Source organism: Hippoglossus hippoglossus, chromosome 16 (genome assembly GCF_009819705.1).
Source record: "Hippoglossus hippoglossus isolate fHipHip1 chromosome 16, fHipHip1.pri, whole genome shotgun sequence".
NCBI lineage: Eukaryota > Metazoa > Chordata > Actinopteri > Pleuronectiformes > Pleuronectidae > Hippoglossus > Hippoglossus hippoglossus.
Window position 1 is genome coordinate 9,343,965 of NC_047166.1, and position 19,103 is coordinate 9,363,067.

General features: G+C 42.5%; 1 protein-coding gene and 4 non-coding genes across 7 annotated transcripts; all 5 read right to left on the reverse strand.

The window, feature by feature from the left end:
* Nucleotides 1-1,415: 1,415 nt before the first annotated feature.
* On the reverse strand, nt 1,416-18,729 carry ncapd2 (non-SMC condensin I complex, subunit D2). Of its 3 annotated transcripts, none has more exons than XM_034611015.1 (32): nt 18,641-18,729; nt 17,466-17,585; nt 17,284-17,359; nt 17,143-17,201; nt 16,872-17,047; nt 16,219-16,364; nt 15,708-15,835; nt 15,476-15,599; nt 15,209-15,356; nt 14,401-14,598; nt 14,184-14,318; nt 14,014-14,101; nt 12,771-12,978; nt 12,570-12,688; nt 11,656-11,856; nt 11,350-11,524; nt 10,429-10,513; nt 10,126-10,262; nt 9,010-9,142; nt 8,490-8,565; nt 8,167-8,382; nt 7,857-8,017; nt 7,004-7,118; nt 6,763-6,886; nt 6,252-6,407; nt 4,024-4,201; nt 3,838-3,932; nt 3,635-3,715; nt 2,884-3,067; nt 2,639-2,804; nt 2,427-2,546; nt 1,416-1,707 (listed from the first exon to the last, which is right to left on the reverse strand). In XM_034611015.1, the coding sequence occupies exons 2-32, from the start codon at nt 17,581-17,583 to the stop codon at nt 1,625-1,627; spliced, it is 4,209 nt and encodes a 1,402-aa protein (XP_034466906.1). In that variant the 5' UTR covers nt 17,584-17,585; nt 18,641-18,729; the 3' UTR covers nt 1,416-1,624. The 3 variants fall into 3 exon arrangements, with proteins under 3 accessions (XP_034466906.1, XP_034466907.1, XP_034466905.1); XM_034611016.1 differs by lacking the exon at nt 18,641-18,729 and adding an exon at nt 18,278-18,396 and having other exon boundaries at nt 7,004-7,115; XM_034611014.1 differs by lacking the exon at nt 18,641-18,729 and adding an exon at nt 18,278-18,396.
* On the reverse strand, nt 10,869-11,171 carry LOC117777554. Its single transcript, XR_004616632.1, has one exon. It is a non-coding gene; the product is annotated as a small nucleolar RNA U85 (small nucleolar RNA).
* On the reverse strand, nt 13,654-13,958 carry LOC117777555. Its single transcript, XR_004616633.1, has one exon. It is a non-coding gene; the product is annotated as a small nucleolar RNA U85 (small nucleolar RNA).
* Nucleotides 14,708-15,007, reverse strand: LOC117777553. Its single transcript, XR_004616631.1, has one exon. It is a non-coding gene; the product is annotated as a small nucleolar RNA U85 (small nucleolar RNA).
* LOC117777559 lies at nt 16,462-16,788 on the reverse strand. The gene has a single exon (XR_004616637.1). It is a non-coding gene; the product is annotated as a small nucleolar RNA U85 (small nucleolar RNA).
* Nucleotides 18,730-19,103: the final 374 nt, after the last annotated feature.

The following is a 19,103-nucleotide window of genomic DNA, read 5'->3' on the forward strand; positions in this document are numbered from 1 at the left end:
CGTCTTCTCTTTGAAATGATGTCATAGTGGGATAGTGATTGTCATTGCCAAGGTGACTGTGTACCGTGCACCCCCCCCCCCCACTGATGCCCCTGCACTGCACAAACCAAGGTCAGAGGGCAGCGATCAACCAGTGCTTTGTCACTGAGAGCAGAGTGTGAGTTATGAAGTGAACCCGGCTGCATTCACACGTTTTGTGTCACCACTTGTATCTGAATTATAACCCTAACCCTTATATTTGCCATGTGGCAACAATGCTCCTTGTGCATGTTGGTCTCCCTCCTCTCCCCCTTTGTCTCTGCGGTCTTTCCCAGCATGAACTGACCTCCCCTCTGCTGGGTGAGTTACAGTCTGTCAGCGCCATCTGCTCCCTGTACCCCCTGCCACCAAATTACAATACAAGCAGGAGCTGTGCGATCCAACACACACACACACACACACCTCAAAGTTCAAGCAACCTGTAATTATTTCAAGTAAATAAACCCCTGCAATTACAAATGTGTGCAGAGAACGGGCAGGAGCTCGTGTCCACCTGTCAATCACATCAATTAGTTTCTCCTCCTGCAGAGAGCACAATTGTGTTGTAAAGTTTTCATATGCAGCGAGCAGAATTCATCTCTGTGCAGCAACATAAGTTAGAAACAATGCAAAATTACTCATGTAGCACCCACTGAATACATTTAAACTCAGAACCCAACTGCTAGTGCAATCGTATCGTTAGCCTGTTGTTGGCAAAGTGTTTTTACATAACATATCAATCACACAGAGAACTGCACCCCTCATCTTTTCGGAGAGGACAACTCGTGGGCGAGGGAGTGGGTGACGAGGAGAGAGATTAGCGATGAGGGGAGTGGAGGGAGGAGGGGGTTAAACTAGCGTGCATGTGGTATCAGAGAAGAGAGGAGTGCTGTAGGAGGAAAAGTAGGCAGTGGAGGAGTAGGAGGAAGAGGAGGATAGGAGGGAGAAAAAGCACGAGGCAGTGAGCGGAGGGAAAGCCTACAAAGGAGATTGATTACAGGAGAACAGGCGGCCAACTAGGCAACAGCAAACGTGTCAGACAGAACAAGAGGGCCAAAACAAAATTTCTGCAAATAAACATTCAGTCACGCTTGAATTGGAAGTTTTTCCCTCTAGTGATTTAAATCCGATATGACAGAATTAGTGTGAAAAACAAAAAATGACGAAATAGAGGAAAAAGAAAGTGATGCACGTGGGGTAGTAATACTGTCGGAGCAAGCTGTGACAGCCCATTAAACACTGCTGTCCAAACATATAAGACAAACAGACATTCAAAGCTGCTTATAATGATGCTATAAATTCACTTGACACGACCCAGCATACACCCGACTCCTCGCACTTGTCGGCTTCTTCGGCGTCTGTGAGTGACGACTCTTCTGAGACAGACAGACGATGAGTTCTGGTCAAAACAACAAACAGGTTTATTAAGGAGGTCCTGAGTTTATGCCGTTACAAACGTCAGACTACTGTAGCTTGGTGCGAAGTAAAAGAATCTTAAAATATACAAAAAGTAAAAAGGTAAAAACATGTAAAAATGCAACTACATTTCAGATAAAAAGATTAAAAAGAGACAGAAGTTAGACAAAAAAAAGTTAAAAAAAGAGCTTCAGTTTCTGAGGCGAGCTCGTCTGGATGCCCGGGAGATGGGCGTCGTCACTTTAGGCGTCTCACTCTCCGCCATTACAGCATCTGATGAAAAAGAAATGTAATTATAAGTCAATTAAGCAAGACAAGTCGAGCCAATGAGTCACAGAGCTGCTACACAGACAAACCTGTCCTGGAAGAATTGTTCACTCGACATTTTTAAATTATTAAAATACATACTGTGTAAAAAAGTGACATGAAGTCGACTTCAGCTCATAGATTTTGTTTCTTATCAGCTCAGACAGAAGTTCCTGCTGATCTTAGATCAGTGCCGTTACAAAGCACAGATGACTTCAAAAACCAACTGAGGCACAACGCTCCCAAATCTTCTTAGAGCTGAAGATGCCGGATGTGGCTCAACGCAGTCGTCCACACACCAAACTTTGTCGCATTGATCCAAAGTTTATTCCTGACTTTTTCAGTAGTGGATTAAACTCTACTCCCAATACCATCGAATGAAGCACAATAAATGTATGTAACAATATTGGGGACAGCTCCTATAATATGACTGCATGTTGTTTTCGTGACAGTTATCTGAACTGTGCAGATGGACTGATTAATTAAGCTCTAAGAGAACTTTGTGCTTTAATATTTTTTTATTTTCTGACAATTTTGCAAATCAGGCAATTAAATCAAGAGAATTGTCTGATGAATGAAAATAATTTCTTATTGAGTTTATTTATACACATGCCAAATATTTGAATAGATAGCTGAGGGATTTGATTCCAAGTGTAATGGTAAATGAATAATGAGGCTGCACTCACCCTCCTCATCCTCCTCTTCATCACTGCTGAATGTGATCACAGGTTTCTTGGACTTGCGAGATTTCTGAGGCGTCACAAAACTGTCATCACTATGGCTAGAAGATGATGGCTTTGCTTGACCTGAGTAAGAGAGAGGGAGAAATAATAAGTTAATTTTGTCAAAATAAAAGTCAACACATTTTCAATGAAAGTCTAAGTCAGTGAGTACCGACCTCTCTTGGTCCTCGTACGGCCTCTGGTGGGCAAAGGCGTACGCATTACCGTCTTCTCAGAGGAGCCTTCCCTTTGGTTTTCCTCGTCCATCTCAGGGCTTTCTACATTCTCCAGCCCTCGTGTGTGAACCGCTGTCAGACGCTTTTCAAACTCATCTACCTGAGCCTGGTGAACAAAGTTACCATCAGTAAAACCAAGCGGAGATATTTAAAAAAAAAAATCTTTCAATGGGAGTATATTGTACCTTAAACTGGGCTTTGGCCCCGCGGCGGAGTTTGGCAGTGATGGAGAGCAGAGGCTGGTAAACTCCAGGTTCGGTCAACTTGTCACTGTAACACTCCCAGCACTCCTGCAGCCTCTTAAAGCCACGCTCACACATAGACAGCAGAGACAGAGATGTGGCCAAGTCGCACCACTGACGCTCCGTCCTGAGGAGAGACGTAAAATGAGAGTCATTGGAATTAGGGACTAAACTGGATTTGAAACTATGTGAAGTGCATAGAAATTCAACATCCTCAACAAAAAAAGCTCATTAGCTCATTACTCATGAGTATGGCTTTGCCCTGGCATTCGGACCAAATCTCATTTTCCAGGAACCTCTTCAATCCAAATTCACTTTGCCATTGTTTAATATAAAATGCCCTTCCTGTGAGCTCTCGAGTACGGATGGAGTATGAGTCAGAGGCAGAATGAAGCCTGGCCGGGCCAATTGTTTGTCTACACTGCTCAGCTATATGGGAAGACAGTTTCCATGACAAGGTGAGTGGAAAGGAAGATATCAGACTGGAGGCGACAGGTGAACTGAACTGTGAACTCGCTGTAATTGTCAATCGCTCTTCACCCACTAATTACCCACACATCCACCCCTGCATCTTGCACAAATGATATACTGCTGGATTAGTCTTCAGTAGTGAGCTGGGAAAAAAAAAAACTAAAAACAAAAGATACAGGTCAGAGGCATGAAGACAGGAAATAGGAGGTGGAGATTTACTCACTTGGCAGTTCTGAAGCGCTGACACAGTTTCTCTACCAGAGACTCAGTCTGTCTTTCTTTGGTGATGTAGGAGAACAACTGTCTGAAAACACACAAACAATACAGCATCTAAAAAAAAAAGCCCTCAGCAAAGATTTCTCCTGAATTGATCATAAACAAGACACGTTTTAGCAGAGTTCAGCAGTATGAAGTCATGCAACTCACTTCATGATAGTGTTGAAGTCCTCTGAGCTCATTCCTCTCTCTGGATCAGACAGGCGACTGATGATGTCTGGGAGCAGGTTGTAAATCGCATTGTCCTGATGGGTAACGACAACGACAGAGTTAAAAATCTTCCAATTATTCTCACTACAGTATGGCTTCTGAATGTGTGTGTGTGTGTGTGTGTACCTTGGTGGCCAACTCGTTGAAGAAGTTCAGGGCCAGGCTGGTAATGTGGGGCTCAGGGTCAATTAGCAGCACAGCCACCTCGCTGACTTGACCTTTGACCTTGAGCACATCCTTAAGCACCAACTGAGTAAGAACTGTCACAGCTGTCTGCCTCACTGAAGGAACCTCGTCGCTCAGCCTGGAAAAGAGGAGACCGTTACTGGCAAGTTCATCATCTACCTGTTTGGTGCCAGGACGAAGACACCACAGTCATCTGAGCATCCTTGTTTAGCTTGTTAGCATGACAACATTTGCTAATAAAGGCTACATAAACTGTCGCTGATAATTTTGAAGGTGTTTGAACGTAAACTTTCAGACGGGTTAAAATGTGACCTGATGAGAATACAAAAGGTGAAACGGTTTTCACCAACAGCTTCTTACGGTGGAGTCCCTATTGTAGTCATTAGAATATTTAAAGATTTGAAACAAAGTTGTCAGTATCTTTAAGGAATTACCATAATCATTGTATTTCATCCATTCAAAACCTGTACACATTTCACTAACAACCACATACATCAACCTCTTGGTGGCGCTACATTAAAGTCAGGATTATCTAAGTCATCAGGATATATCCTCTGAAAACCATGAATGTCTGTATCACATTTTGTGACACTCCATCCTGTAGATGTTGTGATATTTCACTGGCTAAATAAAATGTTTAATCTGCAGGTGATGCTAGTTTAACCGTCAGAGAGAACTGGTTAGATTCAACCTCAGAGGAGCCTGATTATCTGTGTAAAAGTAAATTGACTGATGGACCAACACTGCCGTTCCAAGAAAAGTTCCTATAACATGGCTACAAATGTGAGTTTGGGTAAAATGCCTCGTCACCCGAGTTTTTTCTTGCCATTTTCACATCCCAGTCAATTAAGCTTTCTGTAAAACCTGAAATTAGCCAGAATGTTACTGAAACCAAACAACCGTCAGCGCCTCAGCCGAGCACAATGGGATTGGACAGGCTGTGGCAGGGCAATCAGATGGCATCCTGAGACCCATTTAGATTCACCCTCATCCAAAAGCACAGAACAAAAGAAACTCATTAACCATTTCTCATTTTTGCCAGAGAGCAGGACTCCTGGCAGAGGATCAGACACTTGTACATGGCACTTCCACATACCAATGCAGCAGCTTACAACAGTGAGGAACAGGGTAATTAATTCTTAATGCTCTTATCAGGAGGCTCCAGGACAGCAGCCTGGAGAACAGTGGAGGTGTTTGTGCGCAGGAGACAATTAGGGGACATTATAAAATGCTTATCAGGTAGAAAACACTATGGAGGGCAAAGACGCATTATAAAGGAACAGAATTTTTTTACACGTTCGAAACACCTCAATGTGAGAATTATCGGTCGGTGCAATTAAAAGCGCACTACATCAAACAGAGAAACTTCAGCTTGTGAGTCGTTTACAGGGAACCAGGGTAACTTTGTGCAGGAGGAACAGATAGAAACCACTAAGTGTTTTTCGAATGACAGTGTACCTACAAGCGTTAACCCCTGCAGAATCTCTGACTTGACCTAGAATTATTCCCTTCAGCTCATTCAACCGCACTATATAATTACAACACACTAGCCACTGGTTAGAGCCACAGCCTGAAACACACTAGAATTTAAGTTGTTCGTTGTCTTAAAGTGCCCTTGTCTGAGGCCATCCATGCCTCCGCCCCAGTTCACAAGAGGGGGTGGGTTTGCAGGCCGCGAAGTGCTGGCCAGTTACCACGGCAACCGCAGAGGTCAGATTACAAGGCGGATATCAGAGTTGTGCCATCGTAGATTGTCTCGAAGTTTGTTTCCCTGCCATTAAAAAGTCGTGATGGAAAGAGTAAACTTTTCCCATCATGTGGCTCAGTGGAGCAGTGTGACAGCAGCAACACTTCAGTGGCTGAAAGGAGCAACACACTGAGACGCGGTGGTGGAGGTGGTGGGATCTGGATGACGAACTGAACAAGCATAAGGAGGATGTTGGCCGAGATTAACCGTCATTTACAGTACACCCACTCAGCTCCTCCATCAGCCGTAGCTTGTTCCTTACAATCTTGGGTGGCAGAAATAAAACAAATCTGCGGATATTATGGTAATGTCCATGTAATTGAAAGAGAATCAATAAATGCGAGGGGATGATGAGCCACTGCACCGACAAATGTATTTTACATTATCGGGCTGATCAAATCAAAACGTGTCATTACATTACCTGGCATAGAGATTCTGTGTCCAGGGCTCCAGAATGTTTGGGAATCGCACAGTGAGATCGCCGAGGGCTATTATGGCATTGGCCCTGACGACAGGAAGAGTAGAGCGCTCCAGCACTGTAAATATGAGACGGATGTTCTCTTCGCACACCGTTGGGCTGAAAGAAATCACAGCATTAAAAGGTTATTCACCACAGTCCATATGTATGACGTACAAATGTTTTAATTAATCTGCAAATTAGTTTCTCAAATGAGCACTTCATCGTTTGGTCCATAGATGACAAAAAAATATTGTATTCCCCCGTCACAATTTCACACAGCTCAAGCGAACACATTCAACTTGCTGCATCAGCCCAAAGACGACATTAAGTTTAATATCAAACAAGTTCACAAATATTCATCCAAAATGGATCTTATGAATCTTACTTTCCTACGCAATTTTACTTAATGAAGTCAAATAGTTGCAGATAATTGTTTGTGTTGATTAATCAGCAACAAAGGCAGTGTGTTTACCTTATCATCATGTACTGTGAGAGTGCCAGACAGGCAGCAGTGGTGAGCTGTGGGTGGGAATAGCGTCCCGGAGAGCTGCAGACTTTCACCAGCAGGGGAAGAAATGCACACAGCAGGTTCTCCTCTAAAGAGACAGAAAGACGGTGGAGTAGATGTTTAGGTGATATTAGCTAAATCTGTAGTGGATTTGAATAAAGCTTAATGTGGAGCAGCAAAACAAAAGACAAGAGGTTTTTGTTACCAGCCAGTAATTCAGTCTCGCAGATCTTTCTGATGAGTTCAGCCTCTGTATCTTCAGCAGAAGCGCCCATCAACCCAAGCTCCTCCTCCATGGCACTCTCATTGGCTGATTGCTGCTGGAAAACAAATAAACCTTTTGATTAAGTACTGTTTAATTTACAATTTTGTGAATTTGTAGACTGCTGTTGTTATCCTTACTAATCATGCAAGCTCTTATGGTTTAGATTTAGAAAACTCACTGCCTCTCGTCTAAAAGTGATCAAATCTCACCTAGTAATTTATGTAAACTTAATTTATGTTATACTTTTGCCAAGATTTTTGTAAGAAACACACCAGCCAGGCTGGTGGCTATAATATATCCGAACTTGAACGTCTCAAATCCCTGAAACGTTCCTGTTTTGAGTCAAATGTTTTGTTTTACGTCACAGCGTGCGTCTCTTGGGTTATCAAGAGAAAAGAGAAAAACTAAATATTTTGCTAATTAACGAGATATTTATCTCTGTTCCCTGATGGGTTGAACAATTACAAGCCATCACTCATCTGACTGTGTCACTAAAATACATCTCACCAAGTCATCCTGCTGAGACTCTGTCTATGTGTCAAAATGTTTTGACAAACAAAAAAGGTAGTTTGGCTACATTTGAAACATTTGAGTATTTGCTACTTTAATAAACAGGCAAGTGATATTAAGACCTGGAAGCTTTTACAAAAACATCTGATCAAGCTCTAGTTCTGTGGACTCAACAGATCAAGGGCTTTAACTAATTAATCTCATTACAAATGTTTAATTAAAAACTTTAATCCGATGGTACAGCTGTACAGATGCTGTACACAAGTCATTGCAGCCTCATTACCTTAGCTTTGCTGGATGGGCCCTTTTCCTTCTCCTCCCTCTCTTCGGTCTCTCTTCTCCTCCTCCGGAGCTCAGCGCTCACACTGCGCTCAAGGTGAGACACCTGCCAGAAGGCCACGCAGCCACACAGAGCCAACAGCTGGGCCAGACACACACAGTTCACTGCAGGACACAAAGACAAGCGGACACGTGATTAAGAGCATGTTGACTGAGCAAGTGGTCCTGGTTACACAGTGTCGGTGCCAATGTCAATTCAGATTAGACCTTAAACTACAAATGTCTTCTTTAGAAAGAGACACAATGGGTCTCACCTTGTTCACCTTGCTCACTGGACTCTTGAGATCCATCTCGAGTCTGGCCAGAATCTTTGTTGACTTCCCCACCTTCTGCAATCTGATCTAGGAGGAGGCGAGCGCTGCGCTGCACCAGCCGGGAGCACAGCTGGTCAGGAGACTCAGCCAGGAAGTAGATGAGACGGACAGCCTGTTCCATAAAGCCCTGCCAGTAAGGGTCCTCCATCACCACACCTGGAGCAGGTACCAACAGGTGCAGTTGTAATAAAACAGGAGTGGTAAAAGCTAAGACAATAAAGCTGGGAAATATTTCTCAAAAGGGCACATTTATCCTAATTTACCTTCAGCGAGGGCCTGTGTGAGGCAGGTGAAGAGCTGATGGTCCTGAGGAAGTCTGAATGGAGCACCTTTTGATTGCTGGTGGAAATATTGAATATGATATCAACATCATATTATACCCATCTCTTGACAGAGACAAACCTGGGCTTGTACATTTAATGACCAAACTGTTATAAACTCCAATAACAAATACAACCCAACTTATCGGTGGCATAGGATGTATTGTATTACAAGTTTTACAGCTGGGATCTCCAAGACAAAAACAGGATATTGCTGTAGAGGACTTATTTCACGCCATCATTCCAAAACAATATTCTTATTAATGTAATCAAATACAAAGCTGATTAAACAATATTAAGTATGGTTGAGTTGTTAAAGCAAACCCAGTGTCTCCAGGGATCCAATCAGAAAACTACATGTAAAATAAGATTTTCAACACATTGACCGACATAATCCATAATCAATAGGTTAAATCAACTAAACACTTAGATTGCAAAGTAATCCTGGTTTATATTTTCTTACCCTGATGTGGTCAGTGATACCGCAAATGGTTATAACTGTGTCTCTGGCCAGAAGGAAGTCTTCAGTCACTTTTTCTCCGAGAGCCACGGAACAAAGAGTGTCCAGATTACTGAGCACCACCTCCCTCTCTGCCCTGTTACATTAACATACATACAAAACACAGATATTTTTACAAAGAGGCAAAGTATTTATGTTCTTTTTATTCCCAAAGGGTCATATGATTATGAAAAGCAAAGTAATAACATCTCTGCCCTACATCACCCCGACTACTGTGTGCTGGCCTTGCCGGTGCTAGGCTGCTGCCGAGATAATGCGAGTAGGAGGACGGGTTAGGAGAAGCGCATACGATTTAATAGGTTATGAATGCTGCTGGCTGCATGAAGAGAGGCAGCAGTGTGGGCGGACTGCAGATAGTCTCCCTTTACTCTCTCACTTGCTCGCTCTTCCCTGCAGCAGTGGCTCTCTTTGAGGTAGATTGAGGGGGAACACTAAAAAAATACATATATTCAGTGAAATGCACTGGCAAGGAGCCTAGATATGGTCGTGACTTTGATTACAATGAAGAGGAGCTGAAGCTGAGCTTGTATTCTGACTAATGAGAGAATTTGCTGAATGTCATGTAGCTGAGACAGGACAAGAATATAAAAGAAAAGTGCATTTATTTAATCAACGCAACTAAAAGTGGTACTCTGACAGTTGTTTTTTCCTGCCAGCACAGGAATCAGTCCTTTTCACTTCAATAAACAATGAGAGACTTGATCCAGTTTGTACCTGTACCAAAATGCAGAGTGTATCTGGATCTGAAGAAGCTCATGTTTGACTTAGTTGTTGCAATTGTTTTAAGTTTTTAAGAGATTCTGATCATGTCTGTTTGAAGAACTGCGAGATTAATATAATCATAATATGAAAGTGCAAACTAGAAAGTTAGTAAAAACGGTTGAACGCATTGTGCTGCCCTTTTGCAGCAACTCTAGAAAATTTTAGTGAAATTACAGGCAAGTCAAAGGCTTAAAAGGTGAAACTCCTATATTTAGTGACCTTGCACAAACCCTTTTCTTCATAATGGCTTGATAAATGGATTTCCTGAGAACATGCCGACAGTGGTCTGTGTCTTACCGTGTAGCCATGCCCAGCAGTAACACTGCAGCTCGCCTGTTTAAGCCAGACGTCTCTCGTTTCCCAGTAAACCTCTCCCACAGGACCTGCACTACAGTGGACTGGAGATTGCTGCCACTGCCAAAGAACTCCTGGACCTACAGAGATAAGTTTGATAGGTTGGATCTTACATGAATCAAGTAAAACTACCGTATGCATTTCACGGCTGTTACATATGTGTCCTTCAATATTCTGCATAACTATGTTTCTTTAAATGACCATTAGAAAGAGAAATGAGCCACGAGAGTAAGAACAGTTACTCACTATTTCCTCAAGACACTGGATTGTTCCCAGAGATGCGTCCACCATCAGCTCAGAAAGACTGTCCACAAGAGTATGAGCTTTCATCCTAATACAAGCACAAAATAAATCTCTTTAGGTGCATAAACATATGGTATTCAACACTGATTCAGGCTCACAGCAATAAGCCAAACGAGCAATTTCACATAGCTTTAAAATTCAACCAAAATCACAAGAGCTATATTTTAATAATTTATAATAAACAGAAATCAAGACAGCCAATAGTTTCTCTGGTGCTCACATGACACTTTGGTAATTGACTTAATGATAAAATAATTGTTTATATATATATATATAATTTTTTATTACAAACCATGAGGTATGACTGATCATTACTGTTGTGAATTTTGAGACACCTTTTTTGGGGGACCTAGTCTTCTGAGCCAAAATTGGTTTCTGGACTTGGCCCTCAGATTACCAAAGAAGCTACTCATGGCAGACTGAACTGCAAAGAGCTGGGTGAACTTCTTGCCTTTTCACACATGCACACATACAAACACAACATACACACTGTCGGCATCATCCCAGTTATTACTCCTCTGTGACTGTTGAGGAATAATCTGGGTTGAGCCAGAACACTGTAGGCAGACCCTTACAGCAGAGCAGGAAACCTCCCCTGCACTGCCAAGATTACCTGCCAGTCAAGGCAAAGAAGAACCCAGCTCTCATTCAGTGAGCTCGTATTCGCCTTGGTCTCATCATTGGGCGAAATGTGAATTCAACATGGAGATGATAACTTTTTTCCCCCGGGTTCATAGGTACCTGGAGCTTTCCCCTCCAGTTTCTCTTTCATTTTTTTATCAGCTAAAATTAATAACAGTAATATTAACTCACAAGGGGCTGAATGTGTTTTAAGTTTGGGCACTTCATGCATGTTTTACAGACCTGATGTTGTCTCCCTGTGGGTTCAGATAAAGGCGCCTGTACGCCTGAACGACAGCATCTTTAATGGCAGTGTCAGTTGACCAGACGAGAGGCAACATCTTCCTCACACCAATGACAGAGTTGGCAACGCTGAACTCACAGACTGTCACACAGAACTGCACAGCCTCGTGAACCACTAAAAACACAAACAACCTTTGTTATTAGGAGATGCCAATATCTTCATGTCAGCACAGCGTAAATTCAAACAACATAGGGAAATTAACATGTTTGATGAGGTTTTGACTAATAACTAATAATCTATGCTACCTGAAGTGGTTTTCAAATAGAGCATCGTGTTGATAACAGAGATGGCTCTCTCCACTTGTAAGGCGAAGGTTTCTGTATCTTTCAGATACTGCACCAACATCTCCTGCTTCTTCAGCTCCCCGTCCTCCCCCTCTTTCTCCCCCTCTTTCTGTGGGGTAGGTGGCAAATTCTGGCTGAGCTCAGCGGCGTCCTCGTCAGAGCCTGAAGAGAGTAGCAGGGGTGGAATAATGTTAAGAGTTTGCATTGAGAAGAAATCATACAGGAGTTCAGCCAATAAATTGCCTTTCCATTGCTGCTTGATTAGAGAAATTAGGTTACGGCTGCTCTCTTCGCTCTAGAGGCTTTTAGTGAAAGTAAGGCAGCCACGCTTACATTAAAGTACAAGCAATATACACAAGTCTGTCCTGGGTGTTATCTCACAGAGCCAGTGTATGTGCGGTTGTATGGAAACATTTTGGCACTTTCTAAACTGCTAATACATTTGTCACAATATTGAAAAAGTCTTTGGAAGCCTGTAAACACAATGGAAAAGTCCATTTCTGATTTTAGGTAGCATGAAAAATGAGTTAGTAATTTCTCTTGAAATGATAGCAACATTTGTAACTGAGTGTGGTGGTTTGACATAGCTGCAGCATAGTGTTGGTAGAGGTTATTTATCGTTCTCATGTCATCTAGTGTTGTGAAATACATCACGAATAAAAAACTGCTTGTTTAAAAAGTGAAGTGTTCTCTGCTCTGAAATACACTCTGGTTAAGGCAATTACAGAATAATGAAATGACACTGAAAGAGAATGTGAAAAAAATTGAATCTTAAATGTGTTCAGTCTTGCCTCCATTAAAATTGAAAATGGACAGTACTTCAAATGAGTATCTCTGAATAGAAAGAGGACAAGTGAACTGAGTGCAGGTTTTACCTTTGAAAATCAGAGCCAGGGTTTCCATTAGAGTCTCAGGGGTAAGAGTGGACAGAGCAGCAAACATCTCAGACTCAGGGAAGCAGCTGTGAGCCTTGATACAAAGACGTACAGCATTCCTGTAGGACACAAAAGTTAGATCTCACATATCAAATTGTTGGCTGATTGAGGATACGAGTGTAAAATCATCCTTGCACTTGCCTGTATTTGTTGACCCGGAGGTACTGAGCAATCATCACTGCAGTGGCCCTTTCGTCTTCAGTCACTTTTTCTTCTTCCACATCTAGGCCGTCCTCGTCTTCCTGCTGATCCTTCTCCGTTTCACTCGAGGGTTCCAGCTCCGTCCCAACAGTGATGTGCAGCTCCGGCTCCATCGCGGCCCACAGCTCCGATGCTTTAATCACGGCCACTGCCAGAAAGGATAGAAAATGGTTTAAGTAATTTAAATCCAATCAGGGTCAGTTTGTAATTTTTCCCAGTGTTAAGCGGTATTCAAATTTTTGGGGGGCGTGTGTTTAATAGACAAAATTTACCTGTGACGGAATTTCTGACATTGACTGAAATGCCTAATTGATCTGCAAGTGTCTAATCTGAGAAATGTATTTATAATTACTCATCAATTTGATGAGGTAACAAAAGTAAAAGCTGAAATCTCATAGTTAATGAATTAAAGTTCTCTTGAAACCAATTAAAATAGTTGCTGTTACATTTTCCCCTCCTTTGATCAAATACATGCATCTTTTTGCACACATCTGAAGCTGCAGTTCTTTTAACATCTGCTTCGTAGTGTTATTTTTCATATACTTAATTGTTAGTTGTAACAAGATTGAGAAGTGTGTGAGTGTGTGTTCTAATCCTGTCCAAATTATTTTTTCATGTTGTGATGTTAGTTGCAATCGAGTATTGTAAAGCTTTTGTGGATCCCAGGAAGAATAGTAACTAAACTTTGAGAACAAATAAAGTCAAAACTAAGGAATCTTCCAAACATATGCTATATTTAGTTACGATTGCGAATTTGGGTTGGATTTTGAGACACCTCTATTGGGGGAACTAGTCTTCTGAGCCCCACTGGGTTTTTTAACTTGGCCCTCAGATTACCAAAGAAGCAACTCATGGCAGACTGAACGGCAAAGAGAGCTGGGTGAACTTCTTGCCTTTTCACACATGCACACACACAAACACAACATACACACTGTCGGCATCATCCCAGTTATTACTCCTCTGTGACTGTTGAGGAAAAATCTGGGTTGAGCCAGAACACTGTAGGCAGACCCTTACAGCAGAGCAGGAAACCTCCCCTGCACTGCCAAGATTACCTGCCAGTCAAGGCAAAGAAGAACCCAGCTCTCATTCAGTGAGCTCGTATTCGCCTTGGTCTCATCATTGGGCGAAATGTGAATTCAACGTGGAGATGATAACTTTTTCCCCCCGGGTTCATAGGTACCTGGAGCTTTCCCCTCCAGTTTCTCTGTCATTTCTCTGAGTTTAACCGTCTCTTTTTCCAGTGGCTTCTTCAGATCTGCGCTGCTCAACTGAAAAAGACAAATTCCTGTGAGACTGTGAAATATGGAAATGTCTCCTACTCCAGTTCTGAATCCTGTTGGTTTGAGTTACCTTGCAGCTGTAGGGGTTGTGTGCTATGAAGGCTGCCAACAGCTGGATAGCACTCTTCACTGCGTTTATAGATTTGTCCATCAGTCGTCCCACAGCAAGCTCCATCACATCGCTGTACCTACACAGGGGCAGTGCCTAAACACATGAAGACAGAATGTGTTACCAGGTGGGAATTTAAGGTCATCCTTTCACAAATACACAAGTCTACTAAACATACCTTGCTGTTGACGATTCGTGTGTACACCTGCAACACACGTGCCCTGACGTGGGAGTGTGTGTCATGCAGATGTTCCTGCAGCGTGTCAAAGAATCGGTCACGGTCGGCTTTACCAGATTCATCAAGGCCGTCTCCACACAAGACCCGCACAAGGATGTCTCCCAGCACTTCACACACTGCAACACGCATTGTGTGGCTCTGAAGAACAAGGGGAAAGGGAGATAATCAAGTTCAAGGTTCAAAAGAAATGTGATATTGATTTGACGGTTTATTGCCCAACCCTAAGTCCATTAGAAATTGAGAAATATGCCCTCAGATTACCAAAGAAGCTACTCATGGCAGACTGAACAGCAAAGAGCTGGGTGAACTTCTCGCCTTTTCACACACGCGCACACACAACACAACACACACTGTCGGCATCATCCCAGTTATTACTCCACTGTGACTGTTGAGGAATAATTTGGGTCGAGCCAGAACACTGTAGGCAGGCCCTTACAGCAGAGCAGGAAACCTCCCCTGCACTGCCAAGATTACCTGCCAGTCAAGGCAAAGAAGAACCCAGCTCTTATTCAGTGAGCTCGTATTCGCCTTGGTCTCATCATTGGGCAAAAAGTGAGCCGAACAGCAATGAGAAAAAATGGAGGACATTTGTCTTTACTATAGCCATATTTCGTCTCGTACGAGTACAGAGGTCTCCCCAGTTCGTTAAAATTACATAAACATCTACACATAGGGGCTTATTTCAATGCATGAGCTGTACATCAAGAATGTAGTATTGGCAGGATCAACATGTTCTGGTGTGCAGTACCTCTCCTTCCAGGTGTGTGATCAGCACACTTATGTTGGGGATCATTAATTCAGGCACCAAGCCGCTGAGTTCCGAGAGAAAGGAAGAAAAGGCTTTGACCCCTGACCCCTCTCTGGCGAGCTCCTCACTGGACTTCTGACCAATCTCTCTGTAAGAAGGTGGGAAGATAATAACTTTAACTTCTTTACAATTTGCAGCCAAAGAATCGTATTTCCACATGAATATTTACAAAGATGCTTATGTATTGAAAAAATAATATGCTCTGACCTTATTACTTCTCCTATGATAGCCCTGACTCCATATTCGGTGCTCCACACAGACACTGCCTGGGCAAAAACAGATGACAACTGCTCGAAGTGCTGCAGCAACTGGATCACCTTTACACTTGCACCTGTAAAAGTTTAGAAAGTTAATAATAAAATTAAACACAAAAAACTGATATGTCCTTGAAGTTATATATCTTGTACCCATGATAAGCATATATTGGTGAGGGACTGACCAAGGAGGTGGTTGTACTTCTTGATTAATACACCCAATAGGTGTATTACACAATCTCTGGTGGGTTTGCTCTTGACATGACTGATAGTTGAGTTCTCAAGAACTTTGTAACAGCAGCAGGTCACACAGCTACGGAAACAAAGGAAAAGAACGGAAATTTAATGAAAATATGGTATGGTAGTAGTTATACACAAGGCTTTGAACTCAGCAGAAAAAAATGTTCACAGTGGATCAATAACTGAAATAGAAGAAAGACTTTCCTTCAGTAGTAATTATACTTGTTCCGACTGAAAATAAAAAGCTATGTGTGAGGATTTTTTAAATTTTGAATGGTCAATGATTATCTATCGGTTATAGGTTTGGTGAAACATTATTATTGGAAAGGCAGAGATCATTTTCATATAAGCTCCAATTAAGGCAACAATGTTTTCAATGCTGGCAAGTGGGAAATTACACCGATTGAATTTAAACAGTTAAGCCTGATATTATACTATTGCCCAGTGCTCATTTACCTGATGAATTCTTCCTCCACCAGGGAGAGGTTCCAGAGGGAACGGATATCCAGCTGGAGGAGCTGGACAAGTGCCTGCAGCACCTTCTCCCTCTCTGTATCCCACTGCATGAGTCCCTCTCCACCAGCTTTACCTTTCTTACCACCCTGTGCAAGAGACAAAATGTTGTCTGATAAGCTTCATTCATATTAGGCTGGAGATCTCCACAACAACAAAATGAACAATTTAAAAATATACAATACAAGCCCTCAGATTACCAAATATGTGTTCATACCCGCCAAACCAAATAATAAGACCATGGCTCTTGCCAGCTGACACATACATTCACACAACGTACACACAAAAATAAACAAACATCCACACTTTGTTTGAAATCTCCTGCATATCCCATCCCATATCTTTTGGGGGGCAGAGGCTGTAGAAGGTGTCAAGTTTACTGTGGGTGGGGCCTTACAGCAGTGCAATAAATCTTCACCATACTACCAAGACTACCCACCAAACAGCAGGCTAGAAACCATGGTCTCTTGGTCTGACTGGATCATAAAAGTTGCCATAATCTCATCAGTGGGCATTTAAAATGACAGATCAAATAATAATCAAACTGTGAAAGCCATTCATTGAATGCTTCTTAACTGTGCCATTATTGAGCATACCTTCCCAGGTGCGGTGACGAAACTCTGCCTACAAGAAAAGACCTCAAGGGTCTCTGTGAGCTTGCAGAGCAGGAAGACGCTCATTTTGACCGCATTAAGCTTCTCTTTGCGCTCTGCAGCTGAGACTGAGGTGGCCATGAGGAGTGCTGGCAGGGTAGCAGCAAGGCCACTAACCACTGAAATGAAAAGAAACCAGATATTACATGATCACCCAAGAACATGAGGGTTGTATTTCTATCAATTTAAACACAGAAATATAAAAAGGTCTCACCTTGTACTAGTAATTCCAGAGTATCCTCTTTTACTCCCAGCTCCACTGAGTTGCAGTGCCTAAAAAGTAAACACAGTTTTCTTGAAGTTGATTCAGTATCAACGAGATAATTGGAGCAACCTTTATGTGATGAAAACTTACTGAAGCACACTGTAGCATGTGTCAAAGTGTTCCAATATACACAGAGGCCCCTGGCTTCTCAATGCAGCCTTGAATCCTGTTAAAAAGATAAAAAAAACCCTTAAGGTTCAACTCTAATGTAAATGTCTCACTAAGAGCAGCTGCAGACTTCCACAGCTTAGCGATTCTAATTTAATACTTACGACTGAGACTGGCAGGCAGCTGTTTTGGGGAGACCACATCTTGGACGACGTACTGGTTGATCCCACCAGTATTCACCAGGTCTCCTGTGCACACAGGCACAAAGAAGTCCCACGACATGTCTGCAGAAAAACACAAAGAAACATTGGTTTAGGTCACATTGACTAAACCGGCATTGCAGTGAATGTAAGTTTACTGGTAGAACTACAATCTGACTACATCTTTGATAATATTTAAAAACGTCCTAATAAGTAACGCTGTTCACTATGATTGAGTTCCAAGGGGGGGCTCTGTAGGTCTGTCAAGTTATACCTAAGTCCTTTAAGAAGTATTGGACAGTTTCAATACAATAAATATTCTTTTCTTACAATCATGTACTTAAGTATGATGGGAAATCAGTAGGGACGATGGTCTACAAGAGCTTTCGCCCAAAACATTAACTTCAGAATACGGTTAATTTATTCAATGGAACCGTGACCCATATCAGACACGGTGGAACAAACCGCCCACAACCAAATACATATCTTAACTACCTACAGCAGCCAAGATTCATTTAATACTTTTGAACATCAGTTTCTGTTCAATACAATTTCAACAATTCTTAAGAGTTTTCACGAATCTTTCAATCAGCCAAACTCTACGACTTTGTTGTTGTGAGTCAAGCTAGCCATTCAAGCTAGCAGGTAAAGTTAGCGGGCTAACTAACTTCACGCTAGCTAGACTCTTTCGCCGTTAACATCATTGTTTAGCAAAAACGGCTGTAGCTAAGGGAAGCTAACGACTTGTTTACGAACTTTAAGACTGTAACGCTCACCGGTAACGCCTGTAGTCCTGACAGCCACAACGTCGGCCTGTGAAGCCTGAGGGGGAAGCTGCTTCTTCCACCGTCTGCAAACGGTCTGATTCAAAATGATCCAAACATCGCGCCAAAGCCACGGCGCGGTGACGTCACATATATGCGCCCGAGACACGAGTGGGTTTGACTCAACAGTGCCCCTTAATGGAGCGCCAACCAAACTACAGCACCAACTGCCACATGAAAGGTCTGTGGAGATTCTCAGTCACCCAGGTCCTGGTATTTACATGTGCAATCACTCTACATGTTTATATTAGTTCCATTCATTCATAAATGTCACTATTCCTTACACTAAAGTATTGCAAGTTACTCATCACTAACCGATGCCTATTTGGACTCTTGATGCTGTAATACTGCAAATCTCCCCATTGTGGGACTGATGAAGGATTATGTCTGTGGAGATTCTCAGTCATCCAGGTCATGGTATATCCAGGAGCTAAAAAAAAAGCAACAGGTCAACTGGACTTGGTAGAGTTACAGGATTTTCTTATCCCATCATCCAAGAGGCTTCTTCAGGACTAACTGGCTGCTGGGAGTCCCAGGTATTTAAGTTGTGGGGTTGTTATGAGTCTGTGAGGCTGGACCCACTCTGTCGTTGGGAGGCGTGGACCCACCCGCCCCCCCTTTGAGTCTTGTGTCCTACGGTGTGAATTGTAGTGAAACTTCCTGGGGATGGAAATTGAGACTATATTCTATGTGGCTGATAGGTGGACCTCCTCCTCTGTTCAGAGATAGCTTCCTTCACTCCTCTTTCAAACCATCGGTCAACGACCCACAACAACAG